Here is a 24,919-nt window from a genome sequence, read left to right as displayed (position 1 = left end):
TATCAGTACATTTCGTGCACAACACAGCTGCATATGTTTTGATAAGTGATTCTTCCTATTGCCAGTAGCTTGATTTATGTTTTTCTCTCTGTTCCTGTTTCTTCTTGTTCTTCTTATTTAAATCACGTGGAAGGATAAACTCTATTATTATCAGACCAGCAGAGTTTAGACTTAGACCGAGAACTGTGGCTGTCTATGAACATTTGAACAAGGAATACACTCAATAAACAAAAGCAAACACTGCTAGCTATGATTAGCACTGGAAATACTGTTGAATCTCCAACTTATAGAAGAAGAAACTACTTTTGGTTCTTCGTGTAATAATAACAGGCAGGTAGCGTTGACACAATCCCAAAGAGATCGTATATCCTCCTCCATCAATGCTGGGAGCTTCCACTTGTTAGTTACATGTGTACATCACTACACTATGGAGCAAATGTTGACTCGCCAGCTTATACTTAAACAGTCTGTATTTTTCATTTTAAATCTACAGTTCTGTGTCACCTAACAAGCAGATTTGTCATCTGCATTTACATAAAAAAAAAATCCAGGTGGGCAAAATGTGCAAAATATTCTTTAAGGCACGCTGACATTGTGACTGACATATTGGTTTTCTATGAGTTTGCAGCGTCTCACAGTTTCATAGTCAGATTCAGCCACTCAATCTATTGTGCCTGGTTTCAAAGCACCAATATGGCAACTTCATGATGTCCATCCTTTATATACAGTCTACAGCTGGCAAAAGAATACTTCACAGTTAACTTCCACGGAATCTGAAGCTTCCCAATGACCTTACCTGTCACAATAGTTGCATGGGGGGCTGTAGCTCAGGTGGTAGAGCGGTCACCTGCTAATCGGAATCTTGGTGGTGCGATCCCTCCAGTCTGCATGCCAAATATCCTTGGGGATGATATCAACCCCAAGCTGGTCTCCGATGCTTCTATCAGATGTTAAATAGCAAGAGCATAGAAAAAAGTGCTTTTGTGAATGAGGCAAGTCCATTTACCACTACCATTTGGATTTTAATGAAATACTCCATCATGGACTATTGAAACAAGACGCTGCAGCTCATTAGAGGTATAGATTCTTTAGTTATTTAGCAAAAGATTTTATGTTATATCCTGTAATGTAGAAGTACAGTTTTTAACAACATTTACATATCATATTAGTAATTAATTCTTACTTAAACTTGAAAAAAAACAACAACCCAAAAACAAAAGCCATCAGTGCAATCCAGCTATTACGCAATATAGTATCAATAGCTCCAGCAATATGTCATCCAATACTCTTCTCAGTCCACTGAGGCATTAATGATTGAAAGATGCACCACAAAGTCTTACACAATGTTCAAACATTTTTTGCTCTGTTGGTCACATGCTGTGATTTTGTTTCCACGGGGTTCTTTAGAGACGTCAATTTGTGTCAAATTTGCTATCAGGCTTGGCTGGGTTTGTACACCCCAGAGTATATATAATATAACCTCAAAGGGACTATTTTGCTAAAAAGAAGGAGGCAGTTAGGTTACAGACTAAGTCGAGGTAATCTACGATCATCAGTAGCTATTTTGTCCTTTTCTTGTACGTTTTATCCTTTTTTTCTGTTTCTGATTGAGGACAGTCATCTGATTGTTTTCACGTCTGTGTCTCTGGCTCTGCTGCCACCAACAGATCAAGAATTGAGGCATTTTTATGCATGATACTTTTGACCACATGCTGTATAACCAAGATGGACATGACCTCCTGGTCTGAAAAAAACCCTCTGGTCGCAACTGTATAGAAGTCTATTATAAAACCACCAACCTCATTTTTGGCTGCTCCCTTATTCACAAGCGTTCACCACAGTTGGTAGCTCCCCATATTTAACTTGGCAGATTTGAATGCTGGATGCCCTTCTCAGGTGGATTTGTGTCTCTTTCTGGGGTTGGATTGAGGATCTTTTGTCTGTTGGTCAAATGTGTAAATCGTTAAAATGTCAATTATGGCTCCATGTTGAGTAAAATACATGATAAAGCAGGGTATGCTCCAGGGGTTGTGATCGACATGTTGCTACTCATACTGTATGTCTGTGATTTCTCCTGAGATCCCGTTTCAAGAAATGAGGCTTCATGATTGAGGATTTATATTAATTAATTAATTTCTTTCTTTCTTTCTTTTCAAATTAGACATTCTTTTAGTCCCTGAATCAGCCCAGGTTAAACAAATAGCTCTTTCTATATTACTGATCTACCACATCACAGGCACATTTATTACACTAATTCATTAAAAATAATTAATTAAAACTGGAAATGAAAAAATTTAATTTATTCAGTGCTATAAATGAAATGAATTGCCATTTAATTAATTAATTATATATTTAATAAAATAATTATTTCCAATTTTTATTAATTAATAACACATTAGATGGATTGTTTAATTACATATTTATTTAATTCATTTTGGCACTCGTGGCTCTCCACAGCTATTAGTTTACAGTCATAAGGACTTTTATGGATTTGGATGCATCCTTCTTTCTTCGGTTCCTTTTAGCTTTAGTGAGAAATTTTAAGGCCATCACAGGTTGTGATGTCAGTTTATATGATGTGACCTCCATAATAGTTAAAAGTCCTAATAAAAGTCTAACATGTCACAATATTTTGTGACTCTTCATCAGAACTGAAGCCGTTTAAAATCAGTGGTGAATCTGCCCAACAGGAGCTAATTTCAGTAAATATTTTATGTGGCTGATATTGAATTTGGCGGGCACTGATCCCTTGACATTGTCATTAAAAAAAATTACATATGAACTAGCTAACACAGCAACAACCAAAACCATATTTGCCTATCGGAGCGATCAACCACTCTTTTAACATGATATGTTGATTTTATTATCAGTAGTATTTCTAACCCGTTATGAACATAAAAAATCAGAATAACCTTCTACACATTTTTTGGGCAAGATTTGACTTCTTTTTTTATTCATATATTTTCATCACTGTCCTTGTTCTTATTATTGCAGGCAGAGCAAATCAAATTGAATTCCTGGTCTGTGAGTTCTCCTCACCTCCGTTGGGCTCTTTGAGTGGCTGGTTATGATGATGTACATAACAAGTCTCTTCTGCCTTATCACAAACCAACAGCTGCTAGCAGCCACGGGGTCTTCATTAGCTGTTAATAACTCTCTGCCCACAGTTCAGCACTCTGGGGGTCCACGTTGTGATTGGCAGTATTCTGTCTGGGCTGATCATTCTGAAACGATATCATGCTGTGCTTTGATAACAACGAGGGAGGAGTAATTAAACAAGTAATTGGAGCAATCTTTGTGAACATTTCTTACTTGCAGACCTATTTTGACATATTTACGTCAGCAGGTGGCGATATTAGCTTTCTGCTGGAGGCAGTAACTCGACAGAGCATGCACACCAACCCAGTGCAGTTACTGTAGCCCAGAGCAAACAGGACAAATGAACTAAATCTTGTTTTCATAGATGCTTAAATTGAGGTAAATAAAGGCTTTACTAAGTCTAAATATCTATTATCATTTATTGTCATTATAGTTAATTAGTAAATAAATATTTCAGACATTTTTGACCCATTGATCACAGAGAATTCACTGTTCATCAGCACATGTCCAAGTCTCCACTTCCAGCTGTTTCCTCTGTGTCTGATTGTTTCTGAGATGTGTGGAGTTCAAAATGTACCTTGGCCGCTTAGTGATGCAGTGTGCCTCTTTTGATGTTTTGAGCCTGGTGTTTTTGCCTATAATTTCATTAAAATTCAAAGTGGTAAATTGACATACTTCTGTCTTATTCATATTATGTATTTAATGGGAAAAAAAGAAGAGAACAAAGCTTTTCATGGTTTACCCTTAAGTATTAAGTAAATCCTCCTCCAACGGAGCAACGATGCAAATTGAAGAAGGGGTGAAATGAAGGCCATCGTTCAGCCATCACTCCGCCTGGCAACACTGAGCTCACAGACAGTGCTGCAAATCAGAGTAGACGTCTTGATGCATTCTCAATCATCCAGGAAAGTAAATCTCCAAAAGTTGAATCTGTTCATCTGGACGTAGCGTTTTGTGGGAGAAACGTTTCGTCACTCATCCAAGTGACTTCTTCAGTCTCAGCTGACTGCAGGTTTCCCAAACCTTATAAACAGTACATTTGCATAATGACTGAAACCAGCCCACTGAAGGAACAATGGGCTGTGAGGTCAGTTCCTTAATCATAATTATGCAAATTCCCACGACCATTGATCAACAATCACTGACCAAAACCCACTGATCAAAGAACACTGATCAATGGCCATGAGTACCATTCACAGAGAGTTGGGGAATGGCTGCAATCACAGCATTGTAAGATGGCGAAAGATGTACCCTTAGGCCCCCTCCTCGATTCAGAGATGGTCTTTCCCTTTTCACGTAAATGGCCTCCTTGACTCCGCGCTCAAACCAGCGTTCCTCCCTGTCCAGGATGTGTACATCCTCATCATTGAAAGAGTGTCCACTGGCCTGTAGGTGTAAATAGACTGCAGAGTCCTGGCCTGATGAGGTTGCTCTTCTGTGTTGTGCCATCCGCTTCGCCAGAGGTTGTTTGGTTTCCCCGATGTATAAATCCTGGCAATCCTCCTGGCACTTAACAGCGTACACTATGTTACTCTGTTTGTGTCGGGGGACCCGATCCTTGGGGTGGACCAGTTTTTGGCGCAGCGTATTTTGGGGTTTATAAGGTTTGGGAAACCTGCAGTCAGCTGAGACTGAGACTGAAGAAGTCACTTGGATGAGTAGCGAAACGTTTCTCCCACAAAACGCTACGTCCAGATGAACAGATTCAACTTTTGGAAATCAGAGTAGAGTGAACACAGCTGCATGTGTTACAGATTAAATGAATCATTGTTTTATAAGTCTCAAGATTTTGGGACATGCTGGTTTCTCGAGGTTTGTTCTGTCTGAGCCATGTGGGTAGATTTATTAAATGACACAATGCTTTTTAGTGCACGGCCTGAACAAAAAACATTCCACCTGATTAAACTGACCATTGTGTGTGAAGATTATCTACTTTTTCTAAGTGGAAGAGAATGAGGAGCGGATGTCAGGGGAATTAGCAGGTCATACTGATACCAGTCTCTGGCTTTACCGAAGGACAGCTTCAGTTCGTGTTAACAAAAGCTGCTCAACAACTGTGTACAAGAAGCTTTTCACTTTACAGATAGTGTCAGACTGCAGTCGTAACACTTGCTTGCTCTGTCCTTGCAATAAGGTCATTAACAATAAAAAAACCCACATAGTGTGTTGTTCATAGTCAAGCACTTTGATGGTCTTTTAATGTGCAGTAATCGACTTTTTTTTAATGCATACAGTGGCAGTGAATGTATTGCATAGTGGAAAAGATTTTGATGGATGTTGTGTCTGCATTAATTAAATGAAATATTTAACTTTTATTCAGCTTATTTTTATATTTGCTAATCTAATGTCATTGTATTTTTCTTTTACAGTGACGATAAAGAACCCTGAATCTTGTATCCAGTTTACACCTGAGGTTGTCCAGATCGGCCATTTCTGCCATAAAATCTGAAATGTCGGCAGAGACTTGCCACCAGACTACACATTTAGAGGATAGTTTAAAAAGCACATTTTGTGGTGAACCACTCTGGACTGCCTTCCCCTTCATGGTCTCGTCCCACTGGTGGAGCGAGCTCATCAGCTAGTATTTATTTCGCCAACTGCCATTTACATGCAGTGCGTAGAAAGCAGCAGTGTTTGTCTGAAAAGGGGCTTTCCTACTCTAGCTCCAAGACCACCTATGCTTCAGATACAGCTGAAGGCCTGATCAGTCTATCCATCATCTGGGCTAAACAGAGACAGAAAAAGATGTGGGTAATAGGAAAACGAAGAGAGAAAGGGCAGTGAAGAGATGAACACAAGCACTGAGCTTAAATTGTGTTGATGCAGGATGCATTAAGGGTTGCTTTCAGAGGGAATTTCCTACAGGTGGCATGCAGATGGGATCCCTCCTGGGAATTATGCTTCTTAATGAGTCACAGTGGTGAGAAGGGGTAGAGTGAGCCGATACCATGAACTCACTGGCAGTGCGGCACTAAAATACCCAGCATGCTGTTCTCCATTATGGCGGGGTTCCCCTTGGAGCTGTTGGATCTGCAGATTAATCCAAACCTGGCAGCATTTCACTGCGCCACGTGTCATACTAAGCAAACACTGAAAATGAAAGATTATTTTGTCTCACTGTGGCTGAATGACAACAATAAGGCCTAATGACGGCCCCCACAGAGGCCTTTTATGGGCTCTAATTAATAGTACAGTGCGTGTCACGAGTCCTATTTACAGCGCTCTTTAAAAACTTGCCGCCAAGTCTATTAGCACAAGGAATTAGTTTGAGAAGTGAAGGCAATCCGGATATAAAGTCTTGACCAGCCACACTTGAAGCCAGTGGAAAGGACAAAGGTCATGCAGACTTAAGTGGGTGAGAATGAATTCTGAGATTAGCGGGTTTAGTCAAGGTCTACAAGTCTAATGCTGGCCTGTGACACTTTGGAGCGCCTTAAATTAGAAGAGCAAGGAACTTGTTGGAGATAATTCAATTTGGGTGTGGTAGCCATGTTTTCTTGGTGAGTAGAGCAGAGAAAAGACAGATGGACAGCAGGGTTACTGTCACATGATATTAGCACATCCACTTTGTGAGAGAAGTGACCTTGTCACACAGGAGAGTGAGGCTAAACAGAAACGACTGCAAGAGTCATAGATCAGGGTAGAAATGTGCTGTGGAATAAGCATAAAAAAGACAGTATGCATCAGCAGTGGCCTCCCCCACCATCACGACGGTCTCTCTCACTATATGGCTAAAACCACTCATAAATGCCCAGGGGAACAGGAGTCCACAGAGCACTGATGTGGCATCCAGACTCACCAAATCCTAATTCTGAGTATTACAACACACCACAGGCCAACCCAAAAAGTCCTAACTAACCCAGAGCTGTGGCATGAAGGGGACAGGCAGGTGGTTTTGATGTGGCTGATCTGTGTAAAAGCTACTACTGTCTCAGAATACGGGGCTTCACAATCCACTGGACAAGAAAAAAAACAACATAACAAATCTTCTAAACTTGAAGATTTGCCACGGGTGATTTTCAGTCACTTGAGAAAGTGATTTTTGGCACAGTGATAACTGTATTTATGCATTCTTTCCACACTAATTGAACACACATGATAGAGCTGTAGGAGAGTAGCTGGCTGGTAAGGCCTCAGTCAGACTTGTCACGCGTCTCCTATTCAGCAAGGCCAGTGAACATGTGCGCGTATTTGTATGTGCGTTGGAGTTTGTATCTTCTTGCGTGCCAGTGATAGAGAGCTGGTTGCGTGTGCATGTGCGATAGCACACGGTTGGCATTCTTCATTTGTAAATAACTGAATCAGGCTATTTTAGTTTGCTCAGAGTGCAGCTGTAATTTGCAGCCATTCTGCTCTTAAGGACCGGTAATTACAGCTTTTAGAGTCTCCTAAAACAACTCCAACTGTTTCAACCCATGACAGCCATGCATCTGAGCCTTCACACACACACACTTATGCACATGTCTGGCTGTTAATGAAACTGTTGCATTTTCTAAATGAAGTGGCTTTTAAGGCACAAATACAACATGAGGACTACTAGAATGTATGTATTACAAGAGCACTTTTTTTTTCTTGTCAAACCTTTATCGAGCATTTTGTAAATTTATTGTGTAGCAGACAAAAAAGAAGAGTAGAGCTGGGATTAGACAGAGATTTGTACTCCTTTTCAAACAGGGCATTTGTAGCCCCAGATGTTATTAATCTAAGTTTGTATGTGATAACTGAAATATATGCCTGCTCAAACAAAATAAGAGGGTAAATAAAAACGCTTTTCATCCACATGACCTGGAGAACATTATTGTCCAAGACTGATAATGTCAGTCATGATCACGAAACGATTAAACCCCTTCTTCCTGACATCTAGTTCGACTATCACCAGACTGTAACTTCTTTGTGCAGCGAAGACACCTAACCGCTCATGGCTCTAAATTACACGCTTGGCTGACAATATGAGTGTCACAACTGGAAGCATCCAAACCACTCGAGGATTATCTCCCCACCATCCGCTATCTTGAATACGGCACAGCGCGGGAAGCATATGGCTGCAATCTGTGGCACCCTTCAGTGTACGGCTTCCATTTGCTTTTAATTAAACACTTGGAGACTCCCCACACACACACACACACACACACACACACACACACACACACACACACACACACACACACACACACACACACACACACACATGGGTGAGGGACTAATAAAGAAACAAACTAATATGGGCAAGCAGCGATGATGTAAGGGAAGCTCGTGTTTCAAGAGCAATAATATTCACGTTATTGAAGGCAGACCAAAGACTGTGAGTCTCACTGTATGTCTCAGTACCTTTTAAGTAAAAGGATTTGAGTGACAGACACCCCAGTGATATACAGTCTGCAACATGAAAGCTTAAAGCAGCAAAGTCCACATTTACTGGCCAGGCCATCAGCAGCAGTCAGACATAATGTGACTCATGTTTTTGCAGCTGGCTTTGCGGTATAATGACAGAGTAAATCAGGTCCATTCCTTCCCGTCTATGAGTTATCTGCACATCCCCAAGTAAACATTAAAGCTGGGCTACACACCTTAGTGGCTGAGTTCAGGTGAGGCAAACATACTAATGTGACCATTATGCCAACAACATTAGAGCTTCAATGGCTCCAAGTCAGGAGACTGGCATTTGCACACCTTGTTCCAAGTGTGTGTGTGTGTGTGGGGTGGGGTGGGGTGGGATTATGGGGCTAGCGACAGTAATCCCCAGACCACATGGACATTATCAATCCAATTTACAGTATGACTTTGCTTAACACTTTCCAATACCACCTGTTCTACTTTACAAATAACTAACCCTCCTGTGCATGTCTCTGTTTCTATCACTATTTAAAAACTTTAGTCAGAGTATTCAAAAAATAAAATACTTTTGACATTGCAGATTTGTTTTGCATTGAAGTGGGCTTGAGATGACATAAAAACTGTCAGAGCATCCATAAAGATGTTGCCAGGAAATCTAACGAACAGGGTTTTCAAGCATGGCTGAAGAATCTTACTTGGCTTGAGTCAGCAAGTTTCCCTCCTTAGTACCATTTCTCTGGAGGTGGCCACAGTTGGGGGGGGGGGGGGGTAATTGGAAGCGCCCCCCCGCAGTGGTCAATAGCAGGCAAATATACATCATCTGATATGTACTCCAAATTGCTTATTTCATGTAGCACATTGTGTTCCGCTGCTTGGTAATTCATGAGGTATGGCACTAGTTACCTTAACAAAGTACAAAAACAAAAGCAAAGTAAAGTAAAGTCCATCCATCTTCTTCCATTTATCCAATTCAGAGTCGAAGGGGGCTTATTCCAGTTGCCATAGGCCAAGAGGCAGGGTGATCCTAGGCCGATTGGTTAGAGACACATGGAGACAGAAAACCATTCACACCTACAGCAAAGTCAGAATCACCACCTAACTAAGCCCACAATCTCTGGGTCTTCAGCTAGCTATAAGAAGAATTTAACTTAGTATTCTTACTATAGACATCATGGCAAAAATGAGGAGACACAGAAAGAAGAAGGCAAAGGGAATGATACAAAGCATGGAGGTGTAAAGAGTATATTGTGGACTGGCTTTCAGTTGGTAAGAGAGCTTTACACAGGATGTACGATGGATGTCGAGTTGGCCTTGCCTTTGGATTAGTAAAATATTAGCCAGTGAACCATGTCTCGCGTTGTTACAGTTGTTTGATATTCGGCTGCGTTAGTGATCGCTCACTAGCCAAGTTTTTGATCTTGAGCTAAATTAGCCCATTTCAACAAGTGCCTTTGATGGTGCTAGCAGACTTGCTACATTGGTACACCAGCTCCTGTTGGCTATCTTGTAGTGCCGTACCTTGGCTTCTAAAGTTGTGTTTGCTTTCAACTTGTGCACATGCACTGCTGTCCTTCATGTCCTTTTAACATTGTAGCTAAAATAACATTATTCAAAGTTTACCATGTTAAACTATTTCAGTATGTTCTGATGTTAACAAGACACCAGGGAATGATTGGTCCTAGAGATGGCCCACATGTCCAGCTTTCTTTTGGGCTCCGACTCGGGGCGAGTCTGGCTGCCTCAACATGGCCACAGGTTCACATAATATGGGCCAGATGTCAGGTGCATTGTGACATTTGGGCCATATTTGCCCCTGAATGAGACGCAGATGTCGTAAGTATTCCAAATAAGACACAAGTGTGTCTGGTTTAGACTGAATATGTAGCTCACCCTCACAGAAATGTAATTAAATATCAGTGTCACGTAATTGGCCAAAATCTTAGGCATCATGAAAACCAGCTTTTAATTTGGCCAATTTCAGGAACAACAAAATCTCAGCCACCCCATTAGCATGGGTAACAAAGAATATTTGTAGCATCACCAGGTTTCAATAACTAAATCCCTAGACCTTTGTCAGCAGTTTCCAACTTGTGCAAGCTGATGCAATAAGCCAGAAATGCAGTGGCATCTGTTTCCAGGACAATGGACCTCTGTGTGTTTGAATATGAGTGCATACACTGTCGAACAATTCATTTAAGGATGACTCTAACCGGCTTCTACAGCCCACTGTCATTCATTTATTTATTAAACAGATGGACAAAGTAACTCTTTTGCACCCTTGCCCGATCTCTGGAGAGAAATACAGGTCACTCAGTGAAACTCAGTGAAGTACTCTTTAATTCCAAATGCAGGACCAGGTCAGCCAAATAACACATGCATAACGTTGTTTTGGTCATTTTTCTAGCTCTACATTATAGATATTTAATACATAAATGACTCCATCTATACAAATATAAAAATATGTGAGGCTTCATTTACAACCATATGTACACTGACTTCATTAACTTAAAAGAATTAATAATTTCACTTATTTACATACTATTAAACTGAATTCAATAGTACATTATATCCTATATCTAAATCACATTGCATGAAAAAGCAAAACTAAACCAATCTGATAATGTACACTCGTTGGCTGCGTGGAAATTAAGTTAAAAAAAATTGCACCTCAGCTTTTGATAAACATTGGGACTTGACAAAACTGCACATGTAACTGTTCGCCTTTATACTCAGGAGTTATTGTGAAACATTAAAAAAGGGGGGGAAAAAAACATGCAAACACTTGTTTTTTTACAGTTAACTGACTGTAATTCATCACTGACTTTCAATTACATCGTAATCAATGATAAATAACACTGAATAGTTGGAGTAGGTGATTTTGTTTTTGTTCCAGATGGAGAATTTTAGTGTACACAAGGTGAACAACAGCCCTTTTCAGACATGGGATATATGTAGCATTGCTAGCTTCATGAATTTGTTTAAGTCAGAGGGTTCTGTCATTCAGATGTAGGTCCATTTTACATAAATGTTCTCATGGCTTCACTCAGAAAGCACCGAAGGAAGGAGACTGTCCTCATGTCATATATACGTACTAAAATCTTTAAAACTTTCTGGCTGTATTCAGCTCTCATTTCATAAATATATATATTTCTGCCAGGTCTATTTGTAGTCATGGGAATACATCCACATCCACACATTTTTGTAAACAGATTAGACACTTTATAAACTGTAGCCTAAAAACTACGACAGGTCATTTGTCTAAAGTCTACAGTGTCATCATCCCTGTCTCCACGTTAAAGATGGTTTTTAAATTACAATAAACTAAGTGCCACAAAAATCTTGCTGCTAACTTACTGCAGGTATGTAATATGCTCAGAAGAAAGACTTCTATAAACAGCTGGAAGCAAACTAACTTTTACATTTTACATTGCTTTTTATTAATGTTTTCTGAACAGGTTAAAGTCATCATTCACAGTCTATCTTCAGTACGGTATGTTAAGATTATATATACATGAAGTCACTGGTCCATGAGGTCTGCACTGACCAGCACTGGTGTTTAAATGTGGAAAATGCAGGACATTAAAACTTCGTCCGGTGTGTGGGGGGAAAAAGGTCAGTTTATTGTGTTTACGTTTTTTCAAAAAGGAATGGGTTTGTGGCTTCCTTGAGCAGAGTGAGACCATGAGACACCTACTGAGAACTGCTGTCTCATTTGCCAGTTACTGGCTTTTTAACTTCCAAAATAATCATGTCCGTTAGTGAGCTTAACAAGTCAGAGCAGACACGCATAATCCTACTATTGTCCAAGCCAATCCATTAATGTTACGGCATACTTTCAAACTTATCCAGTGCCTTGTAAGACTGGCACTGCTGAAGTAACATGTTCAGATGTTGCTAGATTAAAGGTAAGGAATGCATGTCTGAAAAGGGCTAAAAAGTTATATAATGAGCAAATGTCAAGATATTAAGAGATAATGCAGTTCTTGCTTTTTCTGCGTTTGCGGGTGTGTAACTGCCCACTGCGGTTGGGTCCTCCCATTCCTGCGTTGTTATACTTGTGGACCAGCTCCTGGTTGCTGAGGTAGCGCAGCTGGATGGGCCTGGGTATCGGTTCACCCAAGAAGTAACCTTCATCCTCTGATTCTGAGGATGATGAGCAAGTGGAGCACCAGTCATCGTCATCATAATCATCCCAGGAGTACTGATTCAAGCCAGTGCGTCTGTTGGCCCCAGGGTTTTGTAGACTCAGGTCTGAAGTGGTCCTGGGGCACTGCCTGAAGAGTTGGGGCTGGTATCTTCCCCCTCCTCCTCTTCCACCAAACTGGTCCCTTGCATTCCTTGGTGGCGGGAAACAGTCATAATCCTCTCGGACATGTAGCTGTGGTCTTTCTTGAGGTCTTTGTCTTTGCTCTGCCACCAAGTGGAGAGCGTTTTCTGAACGAGAACGACGGGATCTCCGAGAGCGGTGATGGTGGTGCCTACGCCTCTGTGGAGTCTCTTCTGGAGCATCTATCCGGATACTGGCTCCCCTTCCTCCACCACCACCACCTCCACCCACCCTGCGCTCACTAATGGGAGGCAAGCGTGAAGCGTTGGCGTTGCTCACCAAACTAATCCCATCTTCCTCCTGAAAGGTGAAGCCAGGTGGTAAACGAGTAATGCCCATACCCATGCCCATACCCATGCCAGAAGGGTCACAGTACTGCATCTGGTATTGAGTGGGCCTGTGAGGGTTCATTTCCATATAGGACTGACCAGCGGTGAGACTGTGGATGGACTCAGAGCTGCGAAACTGCCCTGAGTTGTTGAGGGTGTCCACATGACTTTTCTCAGACACATTCATTCCAGAGTCTTTGCTCAGGTCTGGCATAGAGAAACGTGAAAGGTGCTCCTGTCGCTTTCCCCCGGCATCTGAGTTGCCTGTACGGAAACAGAGTAGAATTTGGAGTGATAACTGCCTTTTACTCACTGTCACTTTAGCTTGAGGAAACATCTTAATATGCAACAACATGCAAACACACCAAACAGAAACTAAGTCAAACCAAGATCTAGTGAGTACTACTACCACACCAACCTGTAGCATTGGAGAGAGCCAGAGACTCCATGGATCCTCTTGGGGTCTGCTCTAACGGGGTCAGTTGCTCTGTCAAGCTAAGTGCATTTATTGGGTTCCTGCTCCTTGCTGTTTGTTGGGTAGTTGCTGAAGGCCCCGCATCTCTGTCCCTCTGAAAACCATGCAAACTAATCGAACGCTTGTCTGAGGAGAAGCCATTGTGTTTTTGAGTGCAGTGGGACACCTCAGTGAAGCTCTTTTGGGTCCTCAGTTTGGGTGGATAGTACTCTTCTGGAGCTTGCTGTTGGAACCATGTCTCATTCAAAGAGTGGCCTTTCATGGCTGAAACAGGCGGTCGCTTTAAACCTCCATTCTCCTTGATCCTGTAATCCTGCTGTTGATTATTCTGTCCAGAGCAGATGGGGTTATAGACACTTCTGACATTGCACTGGCTAAGAAGCTGGAGAGGTGTGGGATTAGCAGTTGGATCAGATTGGGATTCATAAGTGTAACCATCGCCTGCTTGCTCCTGGTTCTGCCAGGAAGGCGGCTCACGAGTCAAACTGGGTGTTTGGCTGGACAGACTCAGAAGATCCATTTGTAAAGACAATGGGTCCACTTCCCCTGAACATCTTTCAGTCTGCACCCCACCTCCCCCTCCATTCTTTGTAGTTTTAGAGCTGCGTCTGGACTCTCTAGTGGAGCGAGCACTTTGAAAGGCTGAATCAGAAGAGTCGGAGCCATTAGGCTCTTCCCCTAGACTGCAGGAGCGGGAGCAGAAGATCTGGCCTTGCTTGGGCAGGAAAGGCCGACCCAACAGAGAGCGTTTACAGCGTGCACAGCAGAAGCAGCCTTCTGTAGCATGCCAGTGCTGCCCGTCATACGTCATCTGGCCTTGATCAATACCTGCAGGAAAGATAAACACATAAATGACAGATACTCATACTCCGTATTCATGTCATCAAAGGGCATAACATTTAAAAATGTAATTTAAACAAGCTGTGTTGTGTAAAATTGCAGCATACTGCAAGTAGCTTATTCAGTAAGAAAATGGAAAATGGAGCTAGAGGCGGCAACTTTGCTGTGTTTCAGGGTAAACTCATTATGACGCTCGCCCAGCATTGTATAAACACATAGCATTTTGAGAATGTTTCCAGTTGTTGCAGGGGAAAAGAAAACCAGCTATTTGCTAATGACTGCCATCTGGATTGAGAGTGCTTTCTGGTGGTTTTCATTTATAATCAGTTTTATTTTTGAGGCCAAATACTTTTCTGTATCCTGTCTGACTAATAATTACAGCGCAAATCTGTAGAGAAATATGTGCCAAAAATCACACCTGGGCATCCTGTCCTGGGAAACACACACGTACGTATGCAGTTACGCATGCATGCACATGAGCACGAACTCGGAGAAAGAAAAATTGCTTATAGGAATGTTTCCAGCTGAAAAATCCCCCATTTTCTTCTCTCGCTGGGGTTGTCTCTACACTTGTCTGACACTTTGTGCCTTTATAAACTTTGTTAAAAAAAAAAAAAAAAAAACCCACCAAAAACTGGCCCATAATTTGAAAAGTCACTTGATAGTCATCCCTTTGCCCTATGTTGAGTTCCACACTGCATGATGTATATTGTATACATTTCTGTGCTTTGTAAAGGTAAGTCTGTGGCCCTCAGTTTTGCACCCTTGCCACAAATATTCTGAACTTTATTCCATGAGAAAATGCTGAAAAGTCCATATCCATGCTACTGTAACTCTTTTCTTCTCTGTGCAAACTTGCATCTGAATCCTCTTATATATAAATTATGTATTTGGAACTTTAATAACCTTTCAACAACCAATTCTTTGCATGAGCTACTAGTTATTAATGCAGTCCATATGAACAGTGATGGAAACAATGGATGGAAGTGATGGATGATGGGGAGTGAGGCAGCATACCAATATGTTCCCCGCAGGAATCGCAGTACTCTGCATACAGGGACTCGAAGCAGGAACAGCAGTAGGGCCGTCCCTCCTTCATGATGTAACGCTGACCCCCCAGCACAGTCTCGCACTCAAAACAGCAAAAGTGCTTCATATGCCAGTGACGGCCCTCTGCCTCGGTGCACTCATCTGCAAAGATGATCTAAGAACAAAGACATAAGAAAGAGTACCGTTTATTGGAAGTCCATAGGGTTAAAACATCGGTTGGGTTATTACTGCGTGCTGAGTGACAGGACAAAGACTGCTTGCCCTCCCACTCCATACCATTTTTTCCTCTGCAGCTTGGCGCTCTTAGATCATTCTTTGTCGCCAGCTCGTGTAGGAGGCTAATGTGTGTGAGGAACTGAAATCTACATGGTGCATTTGCTTTTAATTACGCTGCTGTTAAACCGCTGGGGTACATTTAAGTACCAAAAGAGTCCTTGTCCCCATTTGCAGAGTAAGAGTCAGCGTTAATGGGCTGGGAGATCAGGATATTGAAAGTCAACCCCTTTAAACTGGATAAACCTCAGCAGACATTAAACTGTGACGGAGTGCGCTGTGAGCTCGTAAGCATCGTATGACAGCAATTTGGTGTGTATATAGGCATGTGTAAGTGAAGAGTGCATGTGTGTAAACACTATAAATAGCCCTACTGGCACAGTTACAGGCACAACTTGTCCAAGTGGGTGACGTGTACCTATTAAGACATGACCATCCACGTGTAGCCTTGTGTGTATGCGTGTGATGTGCGTTTACCTCATCGCAGGCAGTGCAGCGTGGCTTCAGCCTCTCGGCGTGGTGCCGGCCGCAGTAGATCTTTCCATCCTGGTAGAAATAAATGAGGTCCACCAACAGCTCGTTGCACATGCTGCACACGAAGCACGCAGGATGCCAACACACACCGTGACCTGCCCGGGATGCGAACACAGCGATGTCTCCACCGTTTATCTGGCCGCCACACTAAACGCAAAAAGAAATGAAACAACTTTAAATGATCGCTGGGTTTATTTGTCACAATTTACCAGCTTTCTCTTATATGAATCCAATGTGAGCACCGTTTGGTTTCTTATTTAAAAAGTGTCTAAACCTCAAAGTACAGAATTGAGTGGAACCCTTCTTTGATGTAATAATGTAAAATCTTTGCATGTGAAAAAAAAAAACATCCCGTGAGACTCATGTGTCAAGAGCCAGCAAGAAGTCACACGGCTCAAATGAGTTTTTCAAAGCATAAGGAATGCTGAAAGTCTGTGCCTGCAGAGCTTTTTTTTAATGAACAGACAGGCCAGCATCCTGATTTGTGGTATGGCATCACTGATTGCTTAATGGAAAGTAATTCCTGTTAAAACAGTTCATTGGAAACAGGACATAAGACCGTCTAATCCAATTTGCTTCATTTAGAGGGATGGAATTACAATCTAATCCAACAGGAAGTGAGAAACTGTAAAATTGTTTTAAATATGGGATGAACTCCAGTTATTGGACCTTTACTCAAACTTACTGGAGCATCAGAGGATAATGGCCGCAATTCCAACCACTGTCATCATCACTTAATATCACCCGCTACTTAATTGATAATACAATTGATAGATTGGTCTACAAAAAGTTACACTCAAGTAATACATATCCTAAAGCCGAAGTTAATAGCTGTAAATTGGTTGTTCTGTCTAATCAATGGCTGGAAAAGACGAGGAGATTTAGTTGAGCCTCACAAAAGACACCAGAAAACATTCTGTTAACTGAAAATGTTTCACGGATTAAACAGTCACATCAGCGCTACAGAAGATGCAACAAATAAAGAGATTTCCATGAACTTAAAGTCCACCTTCCATGGGATCTCTAATAAGGTCAGGTTAGTGCTGATACCAATCGAACATACCGGATCAGTAAATCTCTGTCTGTAACACAAATATGCAAGTCAAAAAGGCTGCGAGCACAAAGGTGTGTTCAGGAGGGGGGAACCAGAGCGATAAAGAGGAAGTTGAGGGGCTGGTGGAGGACACTGGTGGGACAAACGATAGATTTATTAACGGAGAGATATGTAGGGAAGATTAAAAAAAGTGTGAGAGGCATGGAGGTGTACAATCAGAGAAGGCGGGAAGATAAACGAGCAGCAGCACCAGTAAGACGGGAGGAAAGGTCAGGCAGGCAAAGCAGATTTAGAGGGGTGGGAAGGTGGAGACGGAGGTAGAGTTGCAATCAGGTTATCTAACTGGCACAAAGCCTAGAGCTGCAAGAAACCAAAGAGAGGGGGGAGAATTCAATCAATACAAACTCTCCCAACAATCCACTCCCGTGTGTGTGTGTGTGTGTGTGTGTGTGTGTGTGTGTGTGTGTGTGTGTGTGTGTGTGTGTGTGTGTGTGTGCTAACTGGATAAGAAACACGAGCTATAAAGCAGCTGTACACCCGGGGCACCAGCACAGCACTGAGTATCTCCACCTTGTTTGAGCTTGTTGTAAATAAAATGACAAACGGCCAGTGGATGCATGAAGTGTGTACGTTTATTGCATTCCATTCAGCTCCATACTTCCATACCACAAGAGTCAAACACTAAGCATCTAGAGAATTTAGAGCAGTCTAACTCAAGTATAATGAACTCAGCTGTATTTCTGAATTTTTATTGTTGGTGAGGCATAAAAAAAATAAAATAAAGCGGGGGCACCATACCCACATACATCACTTTAAGAGTTTGAAGTGCGACAACGTCACAATAGTAATTTAACCGCATCTCCCTCGTTTATATACGTCAACATTAAACCCCGCTGACATGCCAGCAGGTCGTTCCATACGTCTGCCACATGACTCACTTCTGTCACTTCTCTCTCCACATAGAAATGACATTTATAAAAAAAAAAAATCAATCAATAAATAACACGGAGGGCAATGTATATATTATGCTTTTGGCATTTCTTTCAGCTACCTGTTCGCAGATCGCCCCCATCATCGTCACGGGGAGTGGGCGGACGTTGCCCCGACCCAGGTTTTCGCGCTTCCGCTGGTTACTGAAGAGCTTCAGCTCTCGCTTCTCCTCATCATCCAGACTGTTACAGTAGCGCACCTAGATGAAGATCACATGACCATGAAACCACGAGAACATGAACTGGAGCGGTGACAGAAAATGGATGGATGGATGGATGAATGAATACTAATTAAAGTGAATAGAAATAGTTTTTTTTTAAGGTTTCAATAACTGTATAATGTTTGCCAGATCAGTGACTTCATGTGGTAAATAACTGATCCCAGAGTTGAATAAATTGTCATCATGTTTGTGTCATTGCTAAGAAGTATTGTGCTCTGCATTTGCTGTGGTGCAAACCGTGAACCAGGATTAACCAGGAACCACGTCACCAAATGAATAACTGGCTCTCAGATTGCAGCTGACGAAACAACTGACCAATCAGATTAGTAGGTGGAATTAAGAACCCACCCACTAGCTGACCACAAAATGGTTCTGTGAAGTCCCACCTAATAAAGTGAAAAGAAATAACAGCTCAGGCTGACTGTTAGCCTAAACTAAAGTGGCAAACAGAGCCGACCTTCTCGGGGATCCCGTCTTTTAATCTCTTCAAACGAACTGTGGTAATAATTTATTAATGTAACCAACTTTAATAGGCAGCGATAAACACTTCCCTATCTTGCCCATTAGGGAGACAGACTCCATTTTTAAAGCATCTGTCTTCTCCCCGCTCCCCCTCTTATCTCTGTATTGCCCTGAAGGAGGGGAGGGAGGGATGGATGGATGGATGGATGGATGGATGGATGGATGGATGGATGGATGGGGGAGGTCATCTGTTTGGGCTCACCTCATTGTCGTGGGGCGGGAGCTGATTGAGTAGCTGTTTGATCCTGTATTTCTCCCCTGGGCTGTTCACGTAGGGCACCTTGTCCTCAGGCAGGGAGCTGTAGTACTGATGAACCTGAGCGAGAGACAGAACATTTGGACTGAGGGGCTGTTTTCATTACAAGGTAAGTGCTCAAATATTCCGCAGTAAGTGACTTCTTTCTTTTGTTGTTGCACCATCTACAAAAACTGAGAAATGTCAGCCTTTATTTGATATTGTTTTTGATTTTATCATCTCAGGGCTAAAAAGGTACAACGGTGCAAGGACCAAAGTATCAAGATCTGCCACTGGGAGTCTCACACACTCACTCTCTCTCTCTTTGTCTCTTACACACACACTTTGATTTATGGCCCACCAGTAGAGACTTAATGGAACCCCACCTCTCCATCTCTGCACACTGACAAGGCAATGCATTACTGACCTGTCACATTTACGCACACACACACACACACACACACACACACACACACACACACACACACACGAAAACGAAATAGTGTTCAACACGTATGCCCCCAGCAATGCAAGCGTGTGGCAGCAGATTAATGCTAATCTGGACATTTCAAATTACTTGGACATTCTTTACATCACCACAGCAGACAATGAGTGTCATTTCTGTGTTATTTATTACACTCTTTTTATTACACTGTAATGAGGGGGGGCTGGGGTATAACTGAGGTCAGGCAGTTATATATGAATGTGACTGGAGAGGGGGGCAAATGAAGAAAGCCACAGGGTTTTTAAAGAGAGGTTTGAGGATATATGACAAAGAGAGAAAGGGTGAGAGGTGGAGGAGGAGACATGAGAGGGAAAAAGTTAAAAAGATGTGAGTGTAGAGGAAGATATCTTTGTGAACGGAAAGACGCAAAAACGGGCAAAATGCGCACCAAGGACTTTGAGAGAGACAGCATGTGTGATCGATGCTTGCTGACAAGATCACGCCTCTCTTGATGGCCTACAGGTCAGCTGAATGGATTTACCGACTAGCCTTGTCCTTGGCAATAACACAGTCTGCCACACAAAAACAGATTAACCTGAATAATGCAGACGTGCATCAGTGTGTAAACACCCGAATCAAAACTGTGCGGCTTTCGAAAACTCTCTTTAAAGGTGCGGCATCACATCCAGCATCAAAGACGATCTTCATTTCCTTTAAGTAGCCACTTGTACAAGCGTATTTGTTACTGGGATGAATTTATAGCAGGAGACTCTTTGCTGTAAACGTAACCCAATTCCTTCTGCTCTGCTTTTGTTGGCTCTCCACTGGCGTTGGCAATGGACATGAGATCTGTGCTCAGGAGCACAATTTAGGACGGGCATTGAGGGTGGGGTGGAATCTCTGGATAGTCCCGAAACGACCGACTGTGGTCAAGTGCCGATATATCACACAGCACTGACAAACAAAAAAGACAAACTCGTGATGCACGCACACACCCACTGTTAATGATAAATTACAAAACATGCTTCCAAGAACAGCAGGGTTACAATCTGGAGGTGAAAGGCACACTGCCCCGAGGAAAAGATCTAAAGAAAGATACACACACACGTACACGCATGCATACGCACGACACACACAAATATTCCAGAGCGAGCCAGAAGAAGCAGCTTGCGATAATAACTGTAATCGAAAACAGACGGAAGTAAAGACAGGGCAGAATTTCAAACTGTACTGAAGGGAGTGTTTTTTAAGGCTGAAGTAAATGGTAGGACTTTGCAGATGAGTGACAAGAGAGATTGCTTCACACAGCTGGTTTCTATTGCTGTTAATGGCCGGGCAGGCAGGGGAAAAAGACACCACCAGGCACCAGTTCTGACATTCTCACAACAAGCCACTTTGCAGCGGTTAGTAGACACAGATATTATATAGCTGAGAAAATACTGGTAGCTATAGTCAAACATTGTGGGGGGAAAAAAAGGGTGTTTTTACTGTGAAGAGAGAGGATTTAACAGCCGTTTTCATTCATTTCCCTCCTGTTCTCACGTCTTTGCTGAGATGTGTGAATGCCCATGGCGCAAAACTGTGCCAAACACTGCTAACATATGACACCTAAACACAAAGCAGAAGTGATTTTTATAGGAACATTACTAGCTTTAAAGATATCTGATCATGATCCGTGAAGTAATAGAATTTGGACAGCAGGGTGGCACTAAATTAAATTTTTAGAATCGCAGCCATCTATCGATGTCAGATTCAGCAAATATCAATCTCGCTGTGGCGCAACAAAAGGTACAGCAAGGAAGGCAATTCAAGTCATTAGGCCTCTTCATCCTCCAGGGACTATGGATTTTTACACATTTTCTGTCAAATACCCAACTAGCTTTTACATCCACTGACCCATCATTTACCCGTCCTTCACGGCTGCTGGCTGCAATCAAGTCAGAGGCTGATGGTTTTATTGTTCTTGATCTCAGATCGGAATGAGTCCAATTGCCCTCTGGTCTATTTTGGAAAAGGTCAAACTGCCCTCGCTTCTTTTTCTACCTGGCGCTTTTCTGTTTAATTCATCTACTTCAAGGCTCTCGGCCCATGTTAGAACCTGACAGAGATACAAGTTTGCTTGAAAAACCTCAAATTGAATTTCTATACAGACACATGGAATTGATTCTTAGAGTTTCCATATTAGACTGCAGCTCTTACACATGAAGAAAACACTTATCTCTTACAGACCGCTGCTAGTTATCATTCTTGCCCTTGACAAACGGTAACTTGGCAACATCCAATAATCCTATTTTAAACGATGAAGAGGAGAGAGCGAAGCGACTAGCGAGGGAGGAAAATGGCCCAATAACATGTCAAACGCACTGAATAATGGCTCCATTTGTTGCTAAAGATTCTTTTGCCGTCTCTGCATTTCAGCACCCTGATAGTGGAAAGTAGAGCTGACAGCACTGTTTTGTTGACAGAAACAATCCAAACCTAAGTGCTGAGTTATCCCTCAGACACACCTGACGGACCACAGTCCTGCTTAGAAATGTCTCATTACAGAATAGCAGTACATCACTTGTGACTGAACAGGAGACGGATACAGTTCAGCGGTTCAAAGCAGGAAGACTCTTGATCTGCAGTTTTTAACCTGAAGTTTTAGCTTTATGTCCACCCTCCTGAAAAAAAGTCACACACCAGGTCTCCACAGCTTGAATGATTTGTCATGTCAGGGTTGGAAGATAGAAACTGCTACAGCTTCTGGCACATTTCATGTGCTGCCTGCTGTTAGGTTAAAGTTAGAAGTGATTCAGTTTAACAGTCTAATATTCTTTCAATTCTGATTATCAAGTCAATCAAGTAATATTAAGTAATAAAAAAACAAAAAACAATAATCCTGAATCTTTTCTCTAGGCTGTTTAGCATTCTGGTCTTGTCATATTAATCAGCTCAGTCCTCTTAACATCCTGAATGTTCCCGAGGTTATATTTTCACCAAATGAGAACCTAAGTGACTACGGAGTTGTAAGCATGACCCTGGAGAGGGATGAATAATAGCTGATCTCAGCCCTTTGAGGTCGAAACAGTGGGGGGTGTGCCAACAATGTACTGACCAGCTCAGCTCATCAACAAAATGAAACCGGCTTCAATAAACGTTGCTATTGTCCCATAAAACTGGAAACCCTCCCACTTGTGCGCACCTGCAGTTAAGTGAAGTATTGTAATAGAGGATTTTCTGCACGGGTCCACTTTATGTGCTTATGTATTAACGCAGGCTTAGCTTTGTGGTTGTGAGGGCAATGAAACCTACTGTAAACATGTTTGCAGGGAGAAGGAATTGGAGATTAATTTAACTGCTGGAAGCACATAATCCTTGTTATCCATTAGCTGGGAGAAGGTTCAGCCAGCATAACATGTACGCCGACACATGGCGACATGCAGGTCTAAATGAATAGTTGGAATTTGTATTAGATTTCTGATTATTGTACTAAAAGTGTTATATATTTGAACTAACACCTGCCTGTGCATATCTCTGAAACACTAAGCTTTAACCCATGATCACGTTTTACAACACCAAGCCTTATCCTAATTCACTGTATAAACTTACACTGCTCAACTGGCACTACAGTGTACGTATGGTGAAATCGGAGCTTTTGAAAGGGCGCCGTAATGTGATCCCACGTCTTTCGTCATTTCATTCACGTTCAAGCTTTAATTAGCCTCTGTGTTCTATTCCCTACACTGGAGGAAAGGCAGTTCATTGAAACGAAAAAGCTGTGGATTCAAATGCTCAACAATTAATTTTCTACAAAAACTTCAGCTTCACATGATAGAAAATAGATGAAAGGATTGGACCGGTACACACAATTACACATATTTTACAAAAAAAAGTGACAAGAGAAGTGATAAGATGGCATCACTAACAAGACTGAAATGCTAGAAGACCGTGTGCTCCAAAGCAGAATAAGACTAAACATACCTGTTCAGGTTTGAGACCCGGTGGAACCCAGGCGTACTCCTCCAAGGCACAGCCTGAGTCATCATCCGAGGTCGAGTTCCTCTGGAAGTCGTACATCAGTTTGGTGACCGTCTTCTCCATCTCTACGGGCATGGCTGTCACTGCATGCTCCTCACGACGACACTTACAGTGTACACAGATCTTCCTGCCAGTGACAAACAAAAAAAAAACAAAAAAAAAAACACCCCATCTGTCAGTTCAATGTCGCATGTGTGCTTTACATGTGCAAATTAAGGACAGATTTAATGGTCTAGAAATAAAACAATCTTCTAAATGGTGGCTTTAAAGTCTGGTTCATAGTTTGGGCTGTGCTGTGCGTCTAAACCTCGTGATATCCCTGATCATTATTAAACAAGTTCAGCGTTTGATAGAGTGATATATATAAAGAAGAACAAGAGGTCACATGGTGTGAGCCTCTAGCATCCATCATTAATAATCCAAAATAAACCATAAAAAAAAAAATTCTTTTCTTTCAAAATTAGCCCAAGAAACACAAACTCGAAGTCTGTGAAACAACTTTTTTTCCCCCCACAGGCACTCTTATTCATCTCAGTTGAAATGTCAAAGATTCCCGCTGTGGGTTTCGCAGTAAAAGAGGGTGCCACAAATGCAATGCTCATCACTCGTCTGCGGTGTGAAGATCTAATGTCAAGCATGCCTTGGAAATAGGCCGAATACAGCCATTGACAGTGATGGAAAACAGCACTACGCAAACACAATACACAGGCACTTTGCTATGTACAAGGTTAGCGAGAACCACTTGCAGATGCTATGCGAGGACAGTGCCCCACTCCCATTAGCCAAAGGGATCCACCCATCTATAACAAGGAAAGCAATCAGTGAGAGTAAGGCCACATTGAGGCACTGGGGGTCTACAATCATTTGAGCTGCTCTTCCCCATCTTTTCCCTAACCCAAGTTAGAATATCACTCCCTCATCCATACTTATTTCCATACAATAATGCATCACCAATCACAGTACCACTGCCTGATTTTAGGTTCAACACCAAATACAGCTCATTTATGATTATAGGATTGAAATTAAGCTTATAAAGTATGATTCTGGGTCTGACTGCTCACCTGTCTTCTTGATTTAAAAGCACATAACATCATTGCTGTTCATCACAGTAAAGCTGTATTTTTGCAGACACTTCAGCTTGTAACTGTACTACTCAGAAAAAGATCGCAATA

General features: G+C 42.0%; 1 protein-coding gene across 4 annotated transcripts in view; it reads right to left on the bottom strand.

Annotated features, from left to right (window-relative positions):
* Positions 1–10,750: 10,750 nt before the first annotated feature.
* prickle2b (prickle homolog 2b) overlaps positions 10,751–24,919 on the bottom strand; it is a 90,126-nt gene continuing 75,957 nt past the window's right edge. For all 4 annotated transcript variants that reach the window (XM_039612505.1, XM_031752377.2, XM_031752379.2 and 1 more), the window contains 7 exons: positions 23,691–23,874; positions 19,250–19,363; positions 18,367–18,504; positions 16,205–16,408; positions 15,422–15,608; positions 13,508–14,392; positions 10,751–13,353 (listed from right to left, as the gene is read on the bottom strand). In XM_039612505.1, coding sequence (XP_039468439.1) covers positions 12,398–13,353; positions 13,508–14,392; positions 15,422–15,608; positions 16,205–16,408; positions 18,367–18,504; positions 19,250–19,363; positions 23,691–23,874 — 2,668 coding nt within the window. In that variant the 3' untranslated portion in view covers positions 10,751–12,397. The remainder of the gene's footprint in view (positions 13,354–13,507; positions 14,393–15,421; positions 15,609–16,204; positions 16,409–18,366; positions 18,505–19,249; positions 19,364–23,690; positions 23,875–24,919) is intronic.

The sequence above is a fragment of the Oreochromis aureus genome, linkage group 5 (assembly GCF_013358895.1).
Source record: "Oreochromis aureus strain Israel breed Guangdong linkage group 5, ZZ_aureus, whole genome shotgun sequence".
NCBI classification, from domain to species: Eukaryota; Metazoa; Chordata; class Actinopteri; order Cichliformes; family Cichlidae; genus Oreochromis; species Oreochromis aureus.
This window is presented reverse-complemented; position numbering and strand designations above follow the sequence as displayed.